General features: G+C 36.0%; 2 protein-coding genes and 2 long non-coding RNA genes across 11 annotated transcripts in view; 2 read left to right on the forward strand and 2 right to left on the reverse strand.

The window, feature by feature from the left end:
- Positions 1-2,613: 2,613 nt before the first annotated feature.
- The window catches only part of LOC126718979 (ureide permease 1-like), a 164,049-nt gene continuing 143,647 nt past the window's right edge, over positions 2,614-23,015 (reverse strand). Inside the window, exons 1-8 of one of the 7 annotated variants that reach the window (XM_050421440.1) lie at positions 15,678-15,877; positions 12,926-13,234; positions 5,155-5,293; positions 4,805-4,961; positions 4,121-4,164; positions 3,927-4,030; positions 3,311-3,685; positions 2,614-3,133 (exon numbers count right to left, since the gene is read on the reverse strand). In XM_050421440.1, the coding sequence (XP_050277397.1) occupies positions 2,981-3,133; positions 3,311-3,685; positions 3,927-4,030; positions 4,121-4,164; positions 4,805-4,961; positions 5,155-5,293; positions 12,926-13,162 (1,209 nt within the window). In that variant the 5' untranslated portion in view covers positions 13,163-13,234; positions 15,678-15,877 and the 3' untranslated portion in view covers positions 2,614-2,980. Of the gene's footprint in view, positions 3,134-3,310; positions 3,686-3,926; positions 4,031-4,120; positions 4,165-4,804; positions 4,962-5,154; positions 5,294-12,925; positions 13,235-13,604; positions 13,624-13,861; positions 13,964-15,673; positions 15,878-23,015 lie in introns of those variants that run through there. The other 6 variants (XM_050421439.1, XM_050421430.1, XM_050421442.1 and 3 more) reach the window with 6 other exon arrangements.
- LOC126718978 (uncharacterized) lies at positions 5,822-7,736 on the forward strand. The gene is made up of 2 exons (XM_050421414.1): positions 5,822-7,149; positions 7,510-7,736. The coding sequence occupies exons 1-2, from the start codon at positions 5,877-5,879 to the stop codon at positions 7,542-7,544; spliced, it is 1,308 nt and encodes a 435-aa protein (XP_050277371.1). The 5' UTR covers positions 5,822-5,876; the 3' UTR covers positions 7,545-7,736.
- On the forward strand, positions 15,887-17,951 carry LOC126718982 (uncharacterized). The gene is made up of 2 exons (XR_007653155.1): positions 15,887-16,317; positions 17,639-17,951. It is a non-coding gene; the product is annotated as an uncharacterized LOC126718982 (long non-coding RNA).
- LOC126718983 (uncharacterized) lies at positions 18,112-20,135 on the reverse strand. Of its 2 annotated transcripts, none has more exons than XR_007653156.1 (2): positions 19,684-20,135; positions 18,112-18,424 (listed from the first exon to the last, which is right to left on the reverse strand). It is a non-coding gene; the product is annotated as an uncharacterized LOC126718983 (long non-coding RNA). The 2 variants fall into 2 exon arrangements; XR_007653157.1 differs by having other exon boundaries at positions 19,061-20,135.

Below are 23,015 nucleotides of genomic sequence, written 5' to 3' on the forward strand. Positions count from 1 at the left end.
TCCATTTGCTCCTAATGTCTGGGCGTTGGCTCGTGGGAAAGAGTAGTTATGAGGCCTTTAGTTTCTACCTTCTTGCTAGAGCTATGGTTGAAAGGCTTGATGTAAAGGAATTGGAGATCTGGGCAATGATCGCGTGGTCACTATGGAATGCTAGAAACCGATTTCACTTTGAGCATGTTCAAACTCACCCCACTGTCATTCTGAGAGTGGCAACTTCGTTACTCGAAGAATACCAACGGCTGGCCTTGGCGGGACCCCATCTATGAGCTTTGGTTTCTCCCTCTTTTGTTATATATATGTATATATGTATATATATATATATATATATATATTTTTTTTTTTTGCTTCTCCTGGGGTTGCATTCCATTGTGTTGGCTTTCCTTGTACAACCTCCAGGTGTGGGAACATATATTCTGTTTTCCTCTTTTCAATATAATTCTATCATTTGAAGTAAAAAAAAAAAATTATATATATATATATATATTCCTTTTTGAAAATTTAAAATTTAAAATATTTAATCAGGGTTTAAATAATATGTTATAGCCCTAAGTAGAAGTTAGATATCATTGATGGTAGAATCATTCTTATTATTTTCTTTATAGAAATGATAGTATTTTTGGGTTTTTTCCCCCTATTTCTTGGTTTTTAATGTTTTAAGATTATGTTCCTGACTCATAATATATATATATATTCTTGACATATTAGGGTATTTTTGAAATGATTTTTCAGGTTTTAAAAACTATTGAGTTTGGTTTAAGGTTAAGTTCTTGACATTTTTTCTTTGTATCTTTTTCTCCTTTTTTTTCTATATTATAACGAAATATTTATACGTTATTTTTATTTTATTACTAAATTGTATCTGATTTAGATCCTATTGTTTCAAAAATTAAACCTTATAATATCAAAAGTAACAAATTAAAATATGAAGTTTGCATATAAATCAATGGTTTAATTTATTATCATTTGAAATCTTTTAATTTATAATCTTTGCAATCTATAAGGACTAATTTTTTTCTTTTATGAAATTTTAGAATTTAATTTGTTATCCCTCCTGATTTTAGGGTTTATGTGTATTTTTTCTTACCCTCTTATATGAATAGATTGTATAAAGAGTAATGCTACAGATACAAATTATTTTACAATATTTTTATAAACTGTTGATGTGACGAATTCTTACTAGTTCTAATATGGGCCCATCACTAACATCACATTTTTACTTACAATAACTATTTGGAAAATGCTAAAATCACATCAGCAGTTTATAAAAACATTGTAAAAAAGTTTGTATATGTAGCATTACTTTTCTATGAATAAATTGAATATACATATGGGGAACAACTATACAAAGGGTGCACTTGTTTGGAATTCTATAGCATGAAATATGTTGCAATATGTACATATGAATGATAGATAATTAAGAGGGAAAAAAATTCAATGCTTACTTTTATTAGAAATAATGATTTTTATTTTTTATTTTTTATTTGGTCTTGTTCTTATACATACAAGACTATTCACCGTATATACAAACAAAAATATACATCACTGATTTAAGTGAAAATTGAAATTATCCGCCTCATACTATATAAATTTGTTTAAAATTAAATGGTGTAAATCCATAAATAATATATATATATATATATATATATTATTTCCTATCCTTTTTTACGGGCTTTATTTTTCCACTCTGAAAACATAGAACATTCAATAATTTTCATTCTCAAATAAGAAGCTCGCAATGAGTTTTCACTCAAATTCTCACCGTCTCACCTCACCTCCATATCATAACCTCTTTGCATTATGTGTTGTAAAGAAATGTAATCTTAATTGAATGGGGGTTAATATGATATATGCCAATATAGATTAGGAATAATTATACATTTCATATGGGTTAAAACTTAGGAAAAATTATTTAAGTATTGTATCTTAGATTTGCCAATTAAATTCAACATTGTAACTGTATTTAATTATTTATTAATGCAGCACATTTTTGTAAAAACTAAAAACAATTAAATTCAATCATGTGATTTATTAATTAATGCAACTACATAGTGAAATTGATTGAGAATCTAAGATACAACACACAAGAAGTTGTAACCAAGTTTTATCTTTTCATATGATCAACCAATTTCCCGCATCATAGCCACACATCATAACATCATAAACATATAGCATGGAAGTGAAACTAATTTGAAGAAAAAGAAAGGAAGAAAAAAAATATGATGCATATTGTTATGTCCAGCAACATACCAATTCAGATTGATGAAGTCTAAAGTTTAAATAATTATACGATTACATATTAGGATATTCTTTTAGATTCTATTTTGTTTTGTTTTGTTTTCAATTTGTATTTAAATAGGAGTTGGTTCCTATTTTTTTAGGATTAGATTGTAATGAGATTATTTCATTCTTGACTATTTATATACCTTGAATGCATTAATCACAATCAAGCAGAAAATTAACCAAAAGAAAAAAAAAATCAATTTTCTCTTCAAGTTCAGGAGGCTAGTCATCTCACATTGAATAATTTATCTTTCTTTTATTCCGGTTCACAACACATATTATAAAGATCAAAATAAGAGGAGGTAAGGGGGGTTTTGGTTGAAATAAAGAACATTATGCAATTCACTTATTTTATTGAAAAGAAAAATATAAAAACGTAGAAATAAAGATTTAAGTTACAGGTATTAATTGGCAGAGTCTAAATCAACCACTGCATGCTAACAGAGATACATTAAGAATTGATAGCAATTTTTCTTTACTATACTCATCAACCTCGCTCCAATTTGTGTCTTTTTAAAGAGATGACTAAGGAGAATTCTGTAGTTGAATATTGGGAATGACAGTGACACTGTACATGGCCATTTTTGCGTCTCAACCAACCAACAGCATATGTCTTCGATCTTCACAACTGTGTCAATTATTTTAACAATTTATGTTCTATATATACAATTTCCAGACAATGACTTCCCCAACTGCAAACTTATTTTCTATGCCCTGATGATGCCATAAGAAGTCCAACAGCTACAACAAACATAAACAACATGCTGACAAGAAGTATATACGTTTTTCGTGATGAACTCCGATACTCTCCAAAGATAAGTATGCCCCAAAAGGTGCTCACAAGTGGAAGTGCCTGTGTATCACCGCAAAATTGATATGAGCATTGAGAATTTGGTAAACATGCATGTGTGATAGGCATGCGTCTCTAAGCAGTCGTATGTTAGTAAAAAATGTCATGTAATTATCAGTATCATAATTGTATGTAACAATATGTATCCACATACTGACTTGTATAGGTAATAAAGCTAACCTGAACAGCATCTGCTGCTGCATATCCTGCTGCTTCACCTCCTATAAATTGAAGACCATTTCCAAACCCACACAAGAACCCAGCCAAAAAGGCCCAGCCTCGACCATTCCAGTCTGACAAGTAAGCCTTAAGGGATGATTTGGGTAAGTTTAGTATAGGGTGGTAAAGGAAGATGATATTTAGAATGATGCCGACGACAAAACAAGAAACTGAGAAGTAGAAAAATGCAGTATAGACAGACAAGTGAGGAACCCCCTTCTTTAAAGTGTGCCATTGATCATTTGTTGCCAAATTGAACGCTGGTGAGAATAGAGAGAAGCAAATACCAGCAAAGAAAGTTATGGCCAGTCCAATTACAGTGCTCTTACCAAACACCTGCAATTAGAATATTATAACCAGTAAATCCAAAGATGTTTTGTCTATAGATGCAGGAAATTCATTCTAAAAAGCAAGAGGTGGACCACTAATTAGATGTAGGTTCAGTGCAGTCATCATCCCATAACTTCATGTATAATGGGACCAAATTAATTATGTGTGTGTTGGAAGGTATAAATGAAAATACCATAATTCTAGATTAAAATTTTAAAACTATCCATAATCAATCAAAACTGCCAACTTTAATCGATCTTCTGTTCTCAAGTTCTATGAGGAAACCTGCAGTTCCAGCTCTGGCCTTCTCTGCAGAACCACTTCCATTTTCGACATCACTCTCTCTAACTACTGATGTCCCATGTTGGAGAGAGAGAGACTTAACAGTTTTATTGAATGAAGGAATCCCAAAGCTAGAAAACTAAGAGTCTAGAGAGTTACCATCGTTTGTAAGTGTTTCTTTATCCGTGAAAAAACCTGTAGCTCTGTCAAAAGGTTCAATTGTAGAAGCATTAGTGTTATATGATCCATAATGCATAAGAAGGAAGAAAAGATTTCCCAATGCAATTGAAATTTTACTAAAACATGACCTTAACCTAACAAAATCATAGCAAGGAGTAGTTGAAAAACAACCATCAAGATCAGCATTAAGAAAGAAAATTAACCGCACTTCCTTTCAAGAAAACAGAACATACTTCTCAACAAATTTATTGTCTCCTCAAATGGAAAAATAAAAGGCTTCTTTCATTAAGTTAGAAGTTTTTGTACTTTTTTTTAACGCATTATTGGCAGCTACTTATCATAAATTCAGCTGTCCCTAGGCTTCTCATTCAAGTAGTCCTATGCAGGTGCTTCATTATTCATTAACTTAGCACAATGTAATAACTGTATTCTTCTTCTGAAGTTTTCTATGGGAACAAATACAGGCAAAAGGAAATAACAGAAGAGAATGGAAAATGAACCACAGAGAAAGGTACCAGTTTAAAAATTAATTCAGATTTAAGATTCCATGGGTAATTTAGCTGATTTTCACTAATCAATAAAGCAACATTTATTATCAACAGAAGAAACCTTTAATCCAAATCAGAACATTTTCCTTTTTAACTATGACGGTTAGAGGCATACTCAGTGGACAAACTTTTGAGCTTTTCCTTATTGTCAGCTGCGTTGGATGCATGAACAAAAGAGCCAAGACAAACCGCAATCAAGAAGCAACCAACACCAGGGAAAAGAATATCAGCTCTGTTGATTTTATCATCTAAAAAGTAATTCATGGTTGTGCCTGTTACAATCAGAACAAATACAATAATGAAAAATTACTATCTTGCCAAGCTTTTACTTCATCCTTTTCAAAATGCATTTCCACACACAAATACATACACAAATTGGGGTTGTGTGCGTTTATTTGTATGTACATGTTCATGTTCATTTGCCGGTGTATGTTTAGAGAGAGAGAGAGAGAGAGAGAGAGAGACCTATAACAACAATTATGCTTGAAGTTATCACTTCTGTCACTGATAAACCAACTAAAGCCAAACTATACTGTGTAGACAGATTACCAATGCTGAGCACCACCCCACCCGCCATTGCAAATAAAACGGAGGGCCAGTTATCCTGCATCAAGCACCCCAGAAGAATTATGAATCACTTTTAACTGATACAATGCCACTGCAACATATTAAAACTAATACAATTTGCTCAAGGCTTAAGGAATTATCTGCTGGGACTAGTGAAGGGCAGCAATCCAATGGTGGAGCAGGCCAACAAAGCAAAGAGATGGTTGGTAGCTATACTGATGCTAGTACAAGCACAGTAGCATCATCACTAGCAGACAAGGTCAGCCACAACAATAAACAATTAAACGTGCAGCAGAAGCATCAGATACAGAGCACTAGTGGGCTTGCAGGGATGTGCTAGAAACCACTGAGGCAATACCTTATCATGAAGTCTTCATACATAGCTTTGGAGACTATGATACACGTGGCTTGTAATAATTAGGCTGTCATGTATATAATGAAACACTATTGTACAGTTAGCATAGTTAGTAACTGATTTACTGATTTTTAGGGACTTAGTCTTTTTGAGACGTGTATATATAGGATAGCTCTTATGTATTAAGATCAGTTGCTTGTATCATTCTTTTCTGATTCAATAAAATCTCCGATCTTCTATTTAGAGAGAGAGAGTTCTAGATTTTATGTGGTATCAGAGTCACAAAGCTGAGCACGAAGCTTCAACAATGGCGTCCCCTGATTCAAGCAACCAATCTGATCCAGTCAATAAACATACTTCTCAGACAAATTCAACCACAAACAATGAATCAATTCCTACAAATCCATACTTTCTCAGTGCAAGTGAGAATCCAGGCAGTGTTCTAGTAACACAACCATTGCTTGGGATGAGAAATTATCATTCTTGGTCAAGGGCTATGATTTTGGCTCTCACTGCCAAGAAGAAGATAGGGTTCATCAATGGCAAGATTTCTATGCCTGATCTAGAATCTCCTCTCTATGAAGACTGGCAAAGCTGGAATACAATGGTACTTTCTTGGCTCAGCAATTCAATGCATGTTGATGTATCTAGTAGTATAATCTATTGTGAAACTGCTAGAGATATGTGGATTGAATTGAACAATCTGTTTTCACAAGGCAATGGTCCTAAAATCTATAATCTTCAAAGGGAGATTTCTCACATCACTCAAAATCAGATGACAGTAACTGAATATTTCACAAAATTTAAGAGGTTGTGGGATCAATTGTTGAATCTTGAGCCATTACCAGAGTGTAGTTGTGGAGCAATGAAAACCCTAAGTGCTACTCATGATAAAGCTTATGTGATGAGGTTTTTGATGGGATTGAATGAGAATTTTGAGACTATAAGAACTCAGATTCTGATGTGTGAGCCTTTTCCTTCAATAAGCAAAGTATATGCCTTAGTTCTTCAAGAGGAGTCTCATAAGCACATTGGACATGGAGGATCCTTTGCAGCAAAACCAGATTCAGTTGCCATGTATGTGAATTCAAAGGGCAATAATGCTGGTAATGCTAATTGGAGCAAGGGAAACAATAAAAAGGAAAGGCCTTTATGTACACACTGCAATATGCTTGGGCACACCATTGACAAGTGCTATAAGCTTCATGGATATCCACCCGGGTACAAGCCAAAAGGAAAATCAAATGCTAACCAAGTCTCTTATGATCAAGGAACTTTGGTTGAGCATCCTTCATTTGGAACAGTCCAATTTCCAATTTCAAAGGCTCAATATGAGCAATTGCTGGCTTACTTCAACACTAGCTCTGGTTCTAGTAACAAGCATCAAGCTGCTACTGTAAGCAGTGGTGATGGAGTGCCCAGCCTGATGACTGCAGTTGCCGGTGTGGCTTCTTTTGTTAGTGTTCCTGCTAGTGCTAGTATGGCAGTCACCACTTCACAGCCCTCAGCTTCTAATTCCTATCTTGAGACTATGGCAGGTATGGCTTCTGGTTTGCCTTTCATTTCCAACTTGAAGCATTCTGTTTTCTTTGCCAAATTAGTCAATAAAGATATGTTTTCATCCACTGATTGGGTCATAGACACAGGGGCTACTGACCATATGGTGCATTCAGTTTCTTGTTTCACCACTATAACTTCTACTCTAAACACTCGTGAACTTACCAAATGGTGAAATTGCTTTAGTTACTCACGTAGGAACTGTCAAAATTACAGAAACACTTGTTCTATATGATGTTCTCTGTGTTCCTCCATTTAGTTTCAATCTTATATCAGTGAGTAAATTGGCAAAATTTGTTCTTTGTTGCCTCATTTTTCTTGGAACTTTCTGTTTCATCCAGGACCTTGCTCATTGGAGCACAATTGGTCTGGGTAGAGAGTACAGTGGTCTTTACCTACTGGAAGAGAGAAAATCCATTTCCTCTTCAATTTTTGCAGTGTTGTCAGTCAACAAGGTTCAGCCACATGTTTGGCATCTCAGATTAGGGCATTTGTCAAATGCCAAATTGGCTTTGATGAAGTTTAATAAAGTGCCTCTTCATGATTTTGTAAATAACTTTCATTGTGACATTTGTCCTATTGCAAAAAAATAGATATTACCATTCAATAAAAGTTCTCTTGTTTCTGAAAATTGCTTTGATTTGCTGCATTGTGACTTGTGGGGTCCTTTTTCAGTTCCCACTATTGACAATTGCAATAATTCTTAACCATTGTAGATGATTGTTCTAGGTCTACTTGGGTTTATTTGTTAAAACACAAGTCATAAACACAATCTGTCTTAGAGCAGTTTTGTAAGAAACTCAGTTTGCTAAAAGGGTCAAGGTTGTGAGGACAGATAATGGGACTGAATTCATAATGAAGGATTTCTTTGCACAAAAGGGCATTTTGCATCAATTAAGTTGTGTTGAGACCCCCTCAACAAAATGCCATTGTGGAGGAAGCATCAACACATCTTAAATGTTGCAAGATCTCTTATGTTTCAAGCCAAATTACCTTTATATCTGTGGAGACATAGTGTCTTGACTGCAGTGTACTTGATCAATAGAATACCAAGTTCACCATTGTCCCATAAAACACCTTATGGAATCCTTTTTGGTCATGAGCCAACCTATGATCATTTGAGAGTATTTGGCTGCCTATGTTATGCATCTACTCTTTCTCATAACAGATCAAAGTTTGACCCTAGAACTAAAAAATGTGTATTTTTGGGGTATCCTTTTGGGGTAAAAGGTTATAAAGTGTATGATCTTTCTACCAAATCAGTTTTTATCTCAAGGGATGTCATTTTTCATGAGGAAATATTTCCTTTTGCTGGTGAAAATGCTGCTATAGCTGATCCTTTTCTTTCAGATTTTGAACTTCAAGGTAATGCTTCTTTCAGCTCAGGTATTGATACTTTTGTTACTCCTGTCATTATAGTAGATACTACAAGTGTTTTCTCACATACTTCAGTTCCTAATGTACTTCCAGATTTTGTCCCTACTTCAGTTTCTAATTCAGTACCTAATTCCATTGTTAGCTCTCTACCTGTTGAGACATCTGATTCCTTACTCGCTGATTTACCTGATACTGATTTCATTCCATCTTCTCATTTTCCCTTAGTTCCTCCATCTGCCTTACGAGAACAGGCTTCTACATCAACAACAGAAGCACCACCTGCACCTACCAGAAAGTCAGCTAGACCTTCAAAACCTCCATCTTACTTGCAGGATTATTCTTGTGCTTCTACCAGTCTCCCTGCTTTTGGTGGACCTTATGACATAGCTCATAGCCTCACTTATGCTCATTTAATGCCAAGCTATCAGTCCTATGTCGTGGCAGTTAGTTCCAATCCTCAAGAGCCTCAAAATTTTTTTCAAGCAGTCAAAGACCCCTTTGGAGAGAAGCAATGGATAAGGAAATCCAAGCTCTTGAACAAAACCACACTTGGGAACTTACTAGTTTGCCTCAGGGAAAACACCCATTGGATGCAAATGGATATATAGGATCAAGTTAAAATCAGATAGAACTGTTGACAAGTATAAGACAAGATTAGTTGCCAAGGGTTATACCCAAAGGGAAGGCCTTGACTTCATTGAAACTTTCTCACCTATAGCCAAGATAGTTTCTGTCAAAGTGCTGTTTGCTTTGGCTGCAGCTAGGTCTTGGCTACTTCATCAATTAGACATTAATAATGCCTTCTTGCATGGAGATTTGGTTGAGGAAGTATACATGACTTTACCTCCTGGTTTTCACAGTAAGGGGGGGGGGGGGGGGGGGTGGGGGTTTGTTCAACTTCAAATTCTGCATCTACACCTACTGTTTACAGACTTGTTAAGTCACTCTATGGGTTAAGGCATGCATCCAGGCAATGGTACACTAAACTTTCTTCAACCATTCAACAGCTTGGCTTTGTTCAATCTCAAGCTGATCATTCTTTATTTGTTTATGCTAAGGGTCCTTTGTTTACTGCATTGTTAGTATATGTGGATGGCATGGTGATTACAGGAAATGATCCTAGCTGTGTGGCAGCCTTGAAGTCAGTTTTGGATGCCAAATTTGGGATCAAAGACCTAGGATCACTCAAGTATTTCTTAGGACTTGAGATTGCAAGGAGTGATAAGGGAATCAGCTTGAATCAAAGGAAGTTTGCACTTGAAATTCTGAAGGAAACAGGCATGATGGGTTGTAAGCCTGTTAAGTCACCTATGGAGCAACAACTTAAGTTGTCAAAGAGTAATGGAGAGCTACTAGAAGACTCAAGTCAGTATAGAAGGCTTATAGGGAAGTTGATGTATTTGACTTTGAGTAGGCCTAACATAACCTATGATGTGAATAGGTTAAGTCAGTTTTTAGCAGCCAATAGAATACACAATATATCAAAGGAATACCAGGTCAAGGGGTGTTTTTTCCTTGTGATTCAGACTTACAGTTAAAGGCATATTGTGATGTTGATTAGGCTGGATGTCCAGACACTAGAAAGTCTCTTATAGGGTATTGTGTCTTCCTTGGGGACTCATTAATATCGTGGAGATCAAAGAAACAGTCAATGGTTTCAAGATCTTCAGCCGAGGCAGAGTATAGATCCATGGCAACTACAACATGTGAAGTGACATGGTTGTTGTTTCTATTGAAAGATTTACATATGAAGCATGACAAACTAGTTTTATTATACTGTGACAACCAAGCAGCACTGCATATAGCTGCAAATCCAGTATTCCATGAGAGATCAAAGCATATAGAAGCTGATTGCCACATTGTTAGAAACAGGGTTCTAGATGGAACAACTAAAACCTTTCATGTGGCTTCTAAAAATCAGCTAGCTGATGTTTTCACTAAGGCTTTAGGTGTAGACAACTATCTAAGATTGATCAAGAAGTTGGGTTTGATTAATATCTTTGCTGCTAGTGTTGAATTTCCAGAACCAGTGTCAGAAACACAAACTGCAAGAGCCTTGCTCTTGAGGGGGGGGGGGGGGGGGGTGTTAAAACTGGTACAATTTGCTCAAGGCTTAAGGAATTATCTGCTGGGACTAGTGAAGGGCAGCAATCCAATGGTGGAGCAGGCCAACAAAGCAAAGAGATGGTTGGTAGCTATACTGATGCTAGTACAAGCACAGTAGCATCATCACTAGTAGACAAGGTCAGCCACAACAATAAACAATTGTGTAGCAAATATGCAGCAGAAGCATCAGATACAGAGCACCAGTGGGCTTGCAGGGATGTGCTAGAAACCATTGAGGCAATACCTTATCATGAAGTTGGAGACTATGATACACGTGGCTTGTAATAATTAGGCTATCATGTATATAATAAAACACTATTGTACAGTTAGCATAGTTAGTAATTGATTTACTGATTTTTAGGGACTTAGTCTTTTTGAGACGTGTATATATAGGATAGCTCTTATGTATTAAGATCAGTTGCTTGTATCATTCTTTTCTGATTCAATAAAATCTTTGATCTTCTATTTAGAGAGAGAGAGAGTTCTAGATTTTATACAACAAGATTCATGGCCAAGTATGCAGCATAAATCCCCCTTAGAAGATTCAAAACTACTTCCATTTGAAATAAAGCACAATTGAGATTTGTAATGCTACATAATTAAAACTAGATGAGGGACTAGGACGCTAGTTTACTTAAAAGTGAACGACCTACTATAGATTGAACCATTTAAGTGAACATCATCCCCAAGCCACAAGCGAACTCGGCATCCAATGACATTTCATTCAGCACCGTTAAAGAACTTACATGCATTCTCATCTCCAACAAGCGTCTCAATTATATCCTGGCATCCCAAATATTTAAAAATTTTTCCTAGATTTGATAAGTAAATGTGTTCAGAAATCAAACTGCCAAAATTTAATTGCCTAGATACTAGAAAATCTAGAACATACGGCTTCTCAGTCAGTCTCCAACATCATTTACTGAAAACTATGGTTGAGTCTTTCACCTCTTTTTCATGGGCAACAGTCATATGTTAGTTTGCAAGTTTTAAGAGGTGAGATAGTGTTCAAGCAGTCTGGACATCTTGAAACCAGGCCAAACTGTTAGTCTTTGATGGCAAATTTGCTGCTATCATATATAATAATTGTTCTCACAATCATAGTTACAGGAATTTCTCATATAATCGATTATTTCCCTCCAGGAAATGATTATGCAATTCTCGCCTTGAAAGGTTTGCAACTATCGGGATTAATGACAAAGCTTTACACTAAATAAAGACATACAGTTACCTTATCGTAGAAACTAGGCATATCTTACTTTATTTCACCACCTACATAAGGGTTTTGTTGAATAGTATATAAAGAATGGACCAAAAATTACAACACTAATATACAATAAGAAACTTATGGACAGCTGCTGCGCTTTGCATTTACATATCCAGTGCAAAAAAGATGGAGAGAGAGAGAGAGAGAGGAAATGACACCCAAGAGCACTATGTAAATTCTACTCAGAACACAACTATATTATTCTTCCTTTTTTATTTATATACCTCCAAACTTTCATTTGGTTTCCACCTATCTAGAAAAGTATTCAAACGTGGGCTATCAATCCATTTCCAATAGGCTGCTCCCATTTTAATTGTCCTCAGTTAATTGGTCATAGTTACAGCTGAACAAAATTTTACAATCATTAAGGTTCCTGATCCACATAAGGATGGAAATTTTTGTTTTCATTTTTTGCCCTTATACTGGTGTTAGGTGGTACTTGTGCCTATGGCCAAACAATGAGAACAGGTCTTAACACCTTGTGCAGTGGTCTCATCTAATGAAATGTCATTGGATATATGCCCATGGTTGTATTTGCTCAGTTCCGCAACATAGGTCGATGAGAAGGACAATGAGAATATAGACACACAGAGAGAACATAGAAAATGGTTGACATGTTTGTTAATTTTAGTTATGGCATTTGACCACAGTGGGAGCAACTAAAATGGGCTGAGTTCTAATTAAACATATGCCTAATTTAAAGAACAGCTAATCGTTAATAATAGAAGTTGTACCAGAAAATAGTGTACATTAGTCACAGAAAACAGAGCTCTACCGTACTGTTTCAATCTGCATCAAGCAATGTATCTGTTTTATTCATGCTTATATTTGTGGTGTTCTTTCCAATTTTGGAAATGAAATTGTTATACCAATAAAGCTCTACCAAATTGTTTCAATCTGCATTGAAGAATCTATCTATTTTCTAAATGCTTATATTGGTATAAGTATAACAACTTCAATTCCCCAAATGGAAAGAACACCACCTTTCATATACAAAGGGAACTCACCTGAGAAAGTTGAGTGAAAAAATTTGGTGCAGTAGGCGTGCCCTTGCCTATCTCCCCAAATGTCAAAGCAATAATGACAGCAGCCAAGAGATTAGTGATCGAGTAGTCAAGATAAGTATGTTGAGGAAGACGACCTCGCCTTTCTAGGAGAGTCAAAACAGCAGGCCATGTGCCCAAGAATAACAAGGCAAGCAACATGCACACAATGACACCTCCTTTGCTCTCCACCACATACATTTTTAAACTCCAGGAGATAATCCTCTGACTCTGAGGTAATAAATTAAGCAAGGGAGATATACCAGAAAAATCCTGCAAAGGAGTAAATGAAACATGATAGAAATTCACTTGCTCCAAAAATCTGAAATGCAATGTTGCAACTAAAGGACAAAAGAAAAGCATTGACCATCAATATCCTGATTGATTGCCTAAGGCTAAGGACCACATACATCATACTGACAAACTTGGGTCTAATAAAGCTCAGCATACAAAAGTGGGAAATAAAATGAATCTTCACACAGAGGAAATAAGAGACAAGGGGTGAGCTCAAAACCTCAGATTCAGAAGATTTGATTAATGGCTACTTTTCATCATATTCAGGAAAGGAGGACCAAAACAACACTCCCCCAATGGAGAAATGAGTAAAAATTAACAAACTTTGGTTTAATAAAGCTTAACATACATGAGTGGGAATCAAAATGAATCTTCACACAAAGGAAAGGAGAGACAAAGGATGAGCTCAAAACCATAGATTCAAAAGCTTTTGCTAATTGCTGCTGCTCATCAAATTCAAGAAAAGACGAAAACAGAACTCCCCCAATGGAGAAATGGGTGAAATTCTGTCAGTCAAAGCTAAAACACACTATATTGAACAAAATAACAAGCAAAATATTAGTTGCAATGGAATAGTATTAGTGGGAGAGTAATCAGAACACATACCATTACAGAGAAAAACCCAATTCTCAGATTACAAATTTACAAAACTTTAGAAACCCAATTGTTCTTATCATTCACCATTCACCATTCACCAATCCCAAAAAACAATGGAAGATAAGTAATAAACAAACACACGCAAACACACACAAAGACTCAATTTTTGACTAAGCGTCTTGTTAAAATATTAGCATAGAGATATGTTATATCATGTTGTGTATGCTAGAGTAGATGCGGAAGAGGAAGCATAGAGGAATGGGCTAAACCCTAGACTACTAGTACAAGCAGGAATGGGCTTGGGTCTATTACATTGGGCTAATATGTCTAATATATATCTCTAACACCCTCCCTCAAACTCAAGGCGGAAGTTTGATGAAGACTTGAGGTTGGATAAGCATGAGAAGATCACTTGAAGATGCCTTGTAAAATGCCTTTGAAGAAACCACAATGAAGAATGTGCCAATTGTCCAATTTCGAAGCTTCAAACGAAGAAACGGAGGCCAAAATCGGAATCTACGCGAAAAACTGAGCAAGATAGGCCCTTTTGGAAATTTTGACTTTTGGTCAAAGGTCAACGCAAAAAGTCAAAGTCAACTGGTCCAGAGTCAAAGTCAACAGTCAAAGTGCTCACGGGTCAGATTCGGGTGGTCCGGGTCGGTCCGGGTCAATGACGTGGTGTTGACGAGACAACACTGCTGACGTGGCTGATGACGTGTCGCTGATGACGTGCGTGGCATGCTGACGTGGATAGGTGACGTCATCCGGTGACGTCACACGTCGTTAGCAGCAGCTCTCCGGCGCGTGTTCTATTCCACCGGCGCGTGTCTGGAACTTCCGAAGACGCGTGGTAGCGCGTGCAAGGGAGATTGATGCTCGGACTTCGGTGGTTTGGCAGATCGGCGAGGTACGAGGCCGTCATGGTGGCGCGTGTAACCATAGGAGAATCTGACCTTGTGAAATCGGCGGCGGCGCGTGGAGAAGTCGCTAGAAACTGCGCTAGCGCGTGGTGGCGCGTGTAGCATCGTATGACCACCAGATTCTCAGGCCAAGTAGATCAGTGGACGAGAAGGCCGTCTTGGCGGCGCGTGTGACTGAGATCTAGCCTGGGAGTCGAGAATCTACGGCGGCGCGTGTGAATGTTCCAGGAGCCATTGTAGGCACGTGGGAGCGCGTGAGGGTGCCGTTGGAGGTCGGGTTTCTGGGTTTTGGTCCCGATATGCCGTGGAGCACGTATGTCTTGTTGGTTTCATCAGGCGAAGCTTGGATTTGCACAGATCTGAGATTGATGTCACGGGTTTGCTTGAGTTTGTTGGATTTTGACACAGCACAGAGCCATGGTGGCTGCGAGATGCCGTGGAGTCTAGATCCGGCAGAGAAATATGTGTGACTTCAGATGGTGGTATGCACGTGTGAATCTTCTTTGCTGTGTAGAGATGTTTGTTTGATGCCAAGAACGAAGTTTGACTCTGATACCATGTTAAATATTAGCATTGATACCCCATGTTGAATATGCTAGTACGGATGCGAAAGCGAAAGCATAGAGGAGGAACACTGAGAACACAAGGGTTACGTGGTTCAGCCTTACGGCCTACATCCACGGAGGAATCCCTTAAGGGCTACATCTTTATTATATGAGAGTGTAGTACAATAACCTCCTATGTTACAATGAACCCTAACATGAGTATATATAACAGACTAAACCCTAGACTACTAGTACAAACAGAAATGAGTTTGGGTCTATTACATTGGACTAATATGTCTAATATATATCTCTAACACGTCTAACAATCAACAATGAGAGTAAAAAAAAAAACCCACCTACCAATCAAACACGGATGCAAAAGCCACTATTTTTTGGGACACCAAGAGATTCCCACACACATCACAGTCACAACTAAAAACCGCATAATCTTTTTCCCAAAAGCTGGGAATACCTTACAAATATGGAAGTGTCCCCTCAACAGTGAAAAACAAACTGCTTTATGTGACACATGGTTTCATAAGTGTCAGAAATGGAAGAAGAAGGACGGATTGAGATCCCGTGCAATACCTAGGGTATTGCACGGGGTGCAATAGCTTAAATCCTAGCCTTCCATTCAATCTAATGGCTCTAAAATACCTCCACGTCATCGATCCGCGTCACTTAGGAAAAAAAATTTTAATTCACTCTCATTCCTTTTTTCTCTCATTTTTTTTTCTTCTGTTCATATCTCTCTCTCCAACTTTTCACTCCGCAGTCCTTTCCTCTGTTCTCTCTAATTCTCAAAATTTTCAAAAAATCCTGATGTTGCTGACTTGCTTTTGCCGCTACCACTCTCACGCCAAACCACCGTCATCGCCACCATGGCGCCACTCACCAGCCACCATTTCTCTTCCCCAACGATCTATCAACCCCTGCTATGCCTCTATCGGCTCCACTGCCTAGCATCTCCAATCTGCACCGCTGGCCCAATCACTTCCCAGTAAGTTCTCTCTCTCTCTGACTGTTCATATATATTGAGAACACGATAGAAAATAAATTGACATTGCAATTTTTTATATATATATTTTTTTTAAAGTTGGTTTTGAGCTTAGGCATTGAAATCTGATGGTGGGTTTTTTGGCTATGGATTTATGGGTTCTTTTAATCTGGGTGTTTTTTTTTGGGTAAAGTTGTGATTTTTTTTTTTTTTTTTTTACAATTTTTCATTCTCACGGAGGTGATTTGTACTAAGAGCCAAGAAATTGTTGATGGGTATATTGTTTTGCTCGGAATTATGGATTGGTTTTTTTTTTTTTTTTTTGGTTAAGTTTCACTTGTTCGTTTTTCTCTATGATTGTGTGGGTTAGGATGGAAAAAAAAAAGGAAGAATTTCGTCTGTAGTTGATGTCACTGGTAGTACCAATTGGAAAATTTTTGTTTTGATTTTCTACGTGTTGCTCTCGTAGTTTCTTCAAGAGAAGATCACTGTAATTTGAGTGTTTGGGTTCTTGGTTTTCCTTCGAACAACTTGTCTTTTGAGTTTTTCTTATTAATTTTACCCATTAATTTGTTAATAGTTCTATCATTTTTACTAACTCCTAATAACACTCAAATTCAATCTGAGGAGGAAGGCTTCATATATGTGCAAGCATCACACTTGGTCTTGATTTTGCCAAGAATGTGCTCATAGACAAGGCTGTTTCTTCTACTATTTCCGTTCAACTACCTGACATTGTGAAGTTTGTGAAAATCCCATTTGTTGGCAAAGAGGATATTTTGCTTCCAAATATTAGAATTTATCATGTTAATATTGCCTCCTTAGTTCCTCAAATGTTAATAATGTAGAGATATGCATTGTCTTAGGCTCTTTAGTTGCTTCGGTTGCCACTACAATTTGAGCATAAGTTGGCAGTTTTCTTACATCACTTGGTTGGTTCAAAGTGCAATTACAAATGGTGGGGGTGCATCTGTTCAAGTATACAGCAGCTAGGCTAACTTTTGCTCTAATTGCAGTAAATTATAGATAAATTTTTGAATTTTGGTAGATGTAGTTTTTCTTCTGTTGGGTTGTCTTTGTCATGGAAATTTCTGTCGGTTCTTAGCCAAGCTTGAAATAAGGGTTGTTCTAAGTTCAAAAGGTGTGGGCTGTGTGGGGCACTATAAAAGTACTTATATATAGCAATTATGTTTCAAGTTCCAGTCAAATTGTTGGTTTATTTCACTTGAAACCAACGAATCATTTAAGATTTTTACAAGTAAATAGAGGGTTGGTCTTCTAAGATGTTACTGTATTGATTGAAATTTGTTTTTTAACGTTGCAGGATGATAGAGCATAGAGCTCCAGCCAAGCTATATTGCCAGAAAAGGTTTTGAAGCATTCCTTATGGATTGATATCTTGATGCTAGCAAGACTAATTTTCAGTGTCATTAAAGTTTTAGACTTGATATGAGTGAACTTCTTTTTACTTCGAAACATGTAATGAGACAAAAAAGACTTGCTTGAGTTTTATGTTGTATCGTTCAATTTTGACACTTGAGTGTCCCTGTTTATGTATACAAAAACCCTTACAATGATGTATAGTGTAAACCAAGAGAATGTAATAAAGTGCAATTATTCTTTTCTTGATATTTCAATATCTGTAATGATTTTTATGATTTCTCTTTTGAAATCTTACCAAGCTTAAAACTTTTTTTTCATCAAAATCAATAGACAACAAATAATTGAGTAACCAATTTAGTGACAAATGCAATATTAAAACAAACACATAAAAGGAACAAAAAATACTTGTTCCGATAGAGTTCAAATTTCATTGAAATGTATACTTTGATCAAAATGCCAAATAACAAGATAACAAGAGTTCTACTGAATTATAGACCTTGATTATAAGGCCAATTTTTCCCACTAGCTAGTAGAATATATATAATTTCCACACAAAGAAAAGAGGGAAATAAGTGTGTGCGCTTCAAGATCATATGCTTTTTCGATCTCAAGTGGCTTGTCTATGGTAGCCCGTTAGTGCCAGCCCTTATGTATAACCATGCTGAGATTATTGAGCCACCAATTCAGAAAAAACAGGTTTAGTGCTCAATTGCATCCAAGAAATCACCTGCATAGTGGATAATAAAAAGTAGCAACCTTTAATATTGTGACTCACTGCAATAATATTTTCAAATTCAAACTACATAGATGATAATATTGAAAGGTTGAAACAATGCTAGAAAAAAACAAGAATATTACTATTAAGATGATGGACAGACTTGGGCCCCGGGGAGGGGGGGTGATTTATATATCAAAAGCATAGCTATGACTACACAGAACTTAGCAAAGAAACAACCAATTTTGCTTGTACATGAACTATCAAACCTACATTACAAGGTTTAATTGCTATCAATTTCAACTATTACTACAAATTGAGAGCATATTACCACAAAAATGCAGTCAACCAAAGCATAGTATGAATATTTAATGACACACTGAAAGACATCTGTCTTTGGAACCTATTGTTTACTACCAATGTCAAACTGCATCTGTCTTTAGTATCTATTGTTTACTACCAATGTCAAACTGTCTACTATCACCGCAACAAGAAATCACGCCCATGGTCTTTAGCTCTTACAGTAGCTTTCAAACAAGCTACATCAAAACCAACCTAGATCACAACTAGCAAGATCACAACCAACCAAAAAAAAAAAAATGTAAGCATTCCACTAATGCTACATTACCCGTGCACAGCAAAATCTACCTTTTCAACTTTGAGAGGTCTACAATGGAGACTCTCCATCATCAAAACTAATGCCATCTTAACTGCAAATGAACACTCTAAATTGCTGTATAAATTTAGAACTTCACATTGATGCAAATTCTGTAATAATGAATTATTCCAATCACTAACAGATTTTGATATGCCTAATCTTCATTGCAATACCCTATTAAAAAATAATAATAAAGCAAATCTCTAAATTGTCCACATATATCACCTATATGTCCAACTTAAGTTAGATAAAGGTATTCATAGTGCCTTTCAAGTTCAACAATGAAGAAGCATTAAATTCTGCTCAAGTTCAAAAATAAACAAATTAATAATCCAACCCATAATACCGAGCAAAACAATATACCCATCAACAATTTCTTGGGTCTTAGTACAAATCACCACCGTGAGAATGAAAAAAAAAAAAAAAAAAAAAAAAAAAAAAAAAAAAAAAAAAAACCCAGATTAAAAGAACCCATAAATCCCATAGCCAAAAAACCCACCATCTAATTTCAATCCTTAATCTCAAAACTAACTAAAAAAAAAAAAAAAAAAATTGCAATTTCAATTTATTTTCTTTCGGGTTCCCAATATATATGGAAAGTCAGAGAGAGAACTCATTGGGAAGTGATTGGGCTGGCAGTGTAGTTTAGAGATGCTAAGCAGTGAAGCCGACAGAGGCGTAGCAGGGGCTGATAGATCATTGGGGGAGAGAAATGGTGGCCGGTGGGTGGCGCAATGGTGGCTGATTCGAGACTTGGTCCGTACGATGACGGTGGTTTGCCGCGAGAGCGCAAGCGAAGCGGTAACAACATCGGGATTTTTTGAAAATTTTGAAAATTAGAGAGAACAGAGGAGAGGACTAAGGAGTGAAAAGTTGCAGAGAGAAAGACATGAACAGGAAAAAAATGAGAGAAAGAAGAAATGAGAGTGAATTAAAATTGTTTTTTACTAAGTGACGCGGATTGATGACGTGGAGTTATTTTAGAACCATTAGATTGAATGGAAGGCTAGGATTTGAGCTATTGTACCCCGTGCAATACCCTAGGTATTGCACAGGATCTCAATCCAAGAAGGACAAAGAGAGTAGCTGAGTTGCTAAAAGCACATAGAAACCAAAGCAAAAAGGACCACATACATCACACTGACAAACTTTGGTAATGTTTTTCAAATTTTTCAATGGCCAGATTTCTCAACAATCACTTTTTTTAACTGCCGTATATTACCAAGTCCCGACAATTATATTTTCTAATTCACAATAAAATTGGAAACAATGAAATTCATTCCCAACTCTAATCAGATTTTGAAAAGCACTTGTGACAGCGTATTATCTATTTATATATGTTAGTCTTGTTATCAACAAAAAAAAAATGTTAGTCTTTGGTGTGATCTGAAATTTATCAAAAACTATGTTATTCTTGAAATTTATAAAAAATATGTAATTTGCAAGTCCAAACTAAAGTAGTAAAGTCCACATATAGCTTTATCTTAGCCGAAAAAAAAACATTTAGCTTTTTGTTTTTTGTTTTTTTAACGTATATAACTTTAAGCTCACCCTCACCCACCAAAAAAAAAAAAACCTTGAAGCTCTGTACAAAGCAAAGAAGGTGCACCTTCTTTAAATTTATCATGCTATATTTCTTACCGCAATTATTCACGGCATTTAACTTAAAAGATAAATAAGTAAAATAAGCCTATGACAAGTCAATATTCATCAACCTATTGGGCTGCACTTAATGCCCTCAAAAAAGTAATTTTATGTCATTATTGCCAATTTTTGATAATTTTGCTAATAGTTAGTGTTTATGTCACAATGTTGTTGTACACAATTGTATACACACTTTCTTTTTACACCGAAATCGTGATTTGTAGTTGAGTAAAAGGACAATTAAATCTTTAAAGAAATGGATAATAAAATTTATAGAAAAAAGTTTATCTTTACAATCTCCATAGTGAAACTTGAAAAATTTCATTTTCAATATAAACTATAAAATTTTCTACCAAAGTGAGTAATAAATGTACGTTTTTAGACCTCTTGACATAAGTTGTTTAACCGAGTTATTTAGTCAAGTGATTACTTACATAAATTATTCAGATCTAGGTTAACACAATAAAATCATATCATGTAAATAATGCAGAAATGTAAAGAACACAACGATATAATAACCTAAAAAAACGAAACTGGTAAAAAACCTGGGGAGAATTTAACCTAACTATCCTCAAGGTAAAACAGATCTACTATGAAAAAATTGAAGTTTGTACAATAGAACTTAGACCACTAACATCCTATTGCTACCTCGAGTAGAAAACTTACTATCACGACCACGTGACAGCTCCGAGTCCACGGACTACTTCTTTCTTTGATTCACTGCAACCACAAGTTCTCTTACTTGTGACTTTGAGACTCCATTCAAAGGTTATAGATATTCTTTAAAGTTCTTTGTGCAGCAACTGAAGAGATCACCAAGTTCTTAACATGAATCTTGATCTTGATAACCCTAAGTGTGTGTATGAAGGCAAACACCTCTAGATCTTACAAAAGATTCAACACACAACTCTCAAAAGACTTTTTAAAATGTAGCTAAGGTTTTTCCTTTTATACTTTGAGTAAAACACAAAACTCTACACGTCAAACGGACTTGAGCTGAATTGGAATTTCTACAGAAAAACAAATCTACACGAGATTCAATTGATCGAGTCTAATTTTCGATCGATCAAGCTTTGCAGATTTTGTCCAATAATTTCTGCAATCACTCGATTCCAATTTTACAAATAAACACACTTTGTGCAAGCCTAAACTTAGACTCTATGTTTTGATCATGGTTTGCCAACATAATACAAATTGAAATTCTAATACATTAATTCCTAAAGTCTTAGAACCTAACAAACTCCCCCTTTGGCAATCCATGACAAAACACATCACAAAAATAAAATGCTCAAAGTTGCAAACAGCCCATTCAAATTTAAAATGTCCTAAACACAATTTAACCTAACTACTATCTATCAGTTGCTAAAGTAGACAGCAGCCACGACTGAATTAACATGTAGATTCTTGAAACACTTAACAAACACATAAACACATGTGTGGAAAATACAAGTAAAACAAATTAAACTTCTTGATTTTACAACACATAAAATAAAAGACATATATCATGAATAATCTCATAAATATAAATCAATAATCAAAGGGGTAATTACACATAACCCACCTGTGGTTTGGGCGAAAAACACTTTTCCTATCCATGGTTTGAAAAGTATCATTTAACCCATCTGTGATATGTTTTCGTCAATCTCCGTAACCTATCTCAGTCCCAACTGTTACAAAAACACCTCTTAACCCCAGAACACAACATAACATGGATCAAAACACCTAAAACTCAAAACTTTTCGAGAGAGAGACTTGTGGTGAGATCAACGTGTTCTTCATGGTTTGGAGTGTCTGGAGGGAGAGAAAACACAAGTTTTGCAACATCGAAGCTAGGGAAGGTAGTTTCGGTAAAGAAAATCAAGGTATTTGTGTCTGTTCTCGATTTAAGGTTTCAGATTTTGTTCAAGTGCCAACTTATTGTGTGAAACTCTAAATTTGGGCTTCCTAGGAATCGTGTTTTGTTGATATGTCTTCATCAAGTGGTAATTTCTCGGGTTTATGTGGGCATATGTGCGATGAGCAGACTTGTGTTTTGAGAACAAGTTTGAGTTTGTACAATTTTGGGAGGAGGTTCTTGGGTTATAGCCATTATAAGGTTGGTCCTAAGTGTCCTTTCTTTGTTTGGCTTGATAACCCAACCTGTCCTTGTGGGAATGAAACTGCACCTTTGGCTTTAGAGAGGATGTCTAGGCTTCAAAATGCTCTCCAACTTGCCAATGAGAGGGAAATGACAGCTCTGGAAATGGCAGAAGAAGCTAGGAAAATGGCAAAAAAGGCTCTTGAAGAGGAAGCCAAAGCCAA

Source organism: Quercus robur, chromosome 3, assembly GCF_932294415.1.
Source record: "Quercus robur chromosome 3, dhQueRobu3.1, whole genome shotgun sequence".
NCBI classification, from domain to species: Eukaryota; Viridiplantae; Streptophyta; class Magnoliopsida; order Fagales; family Fagaceae; genus Quercus; species Quercus robur.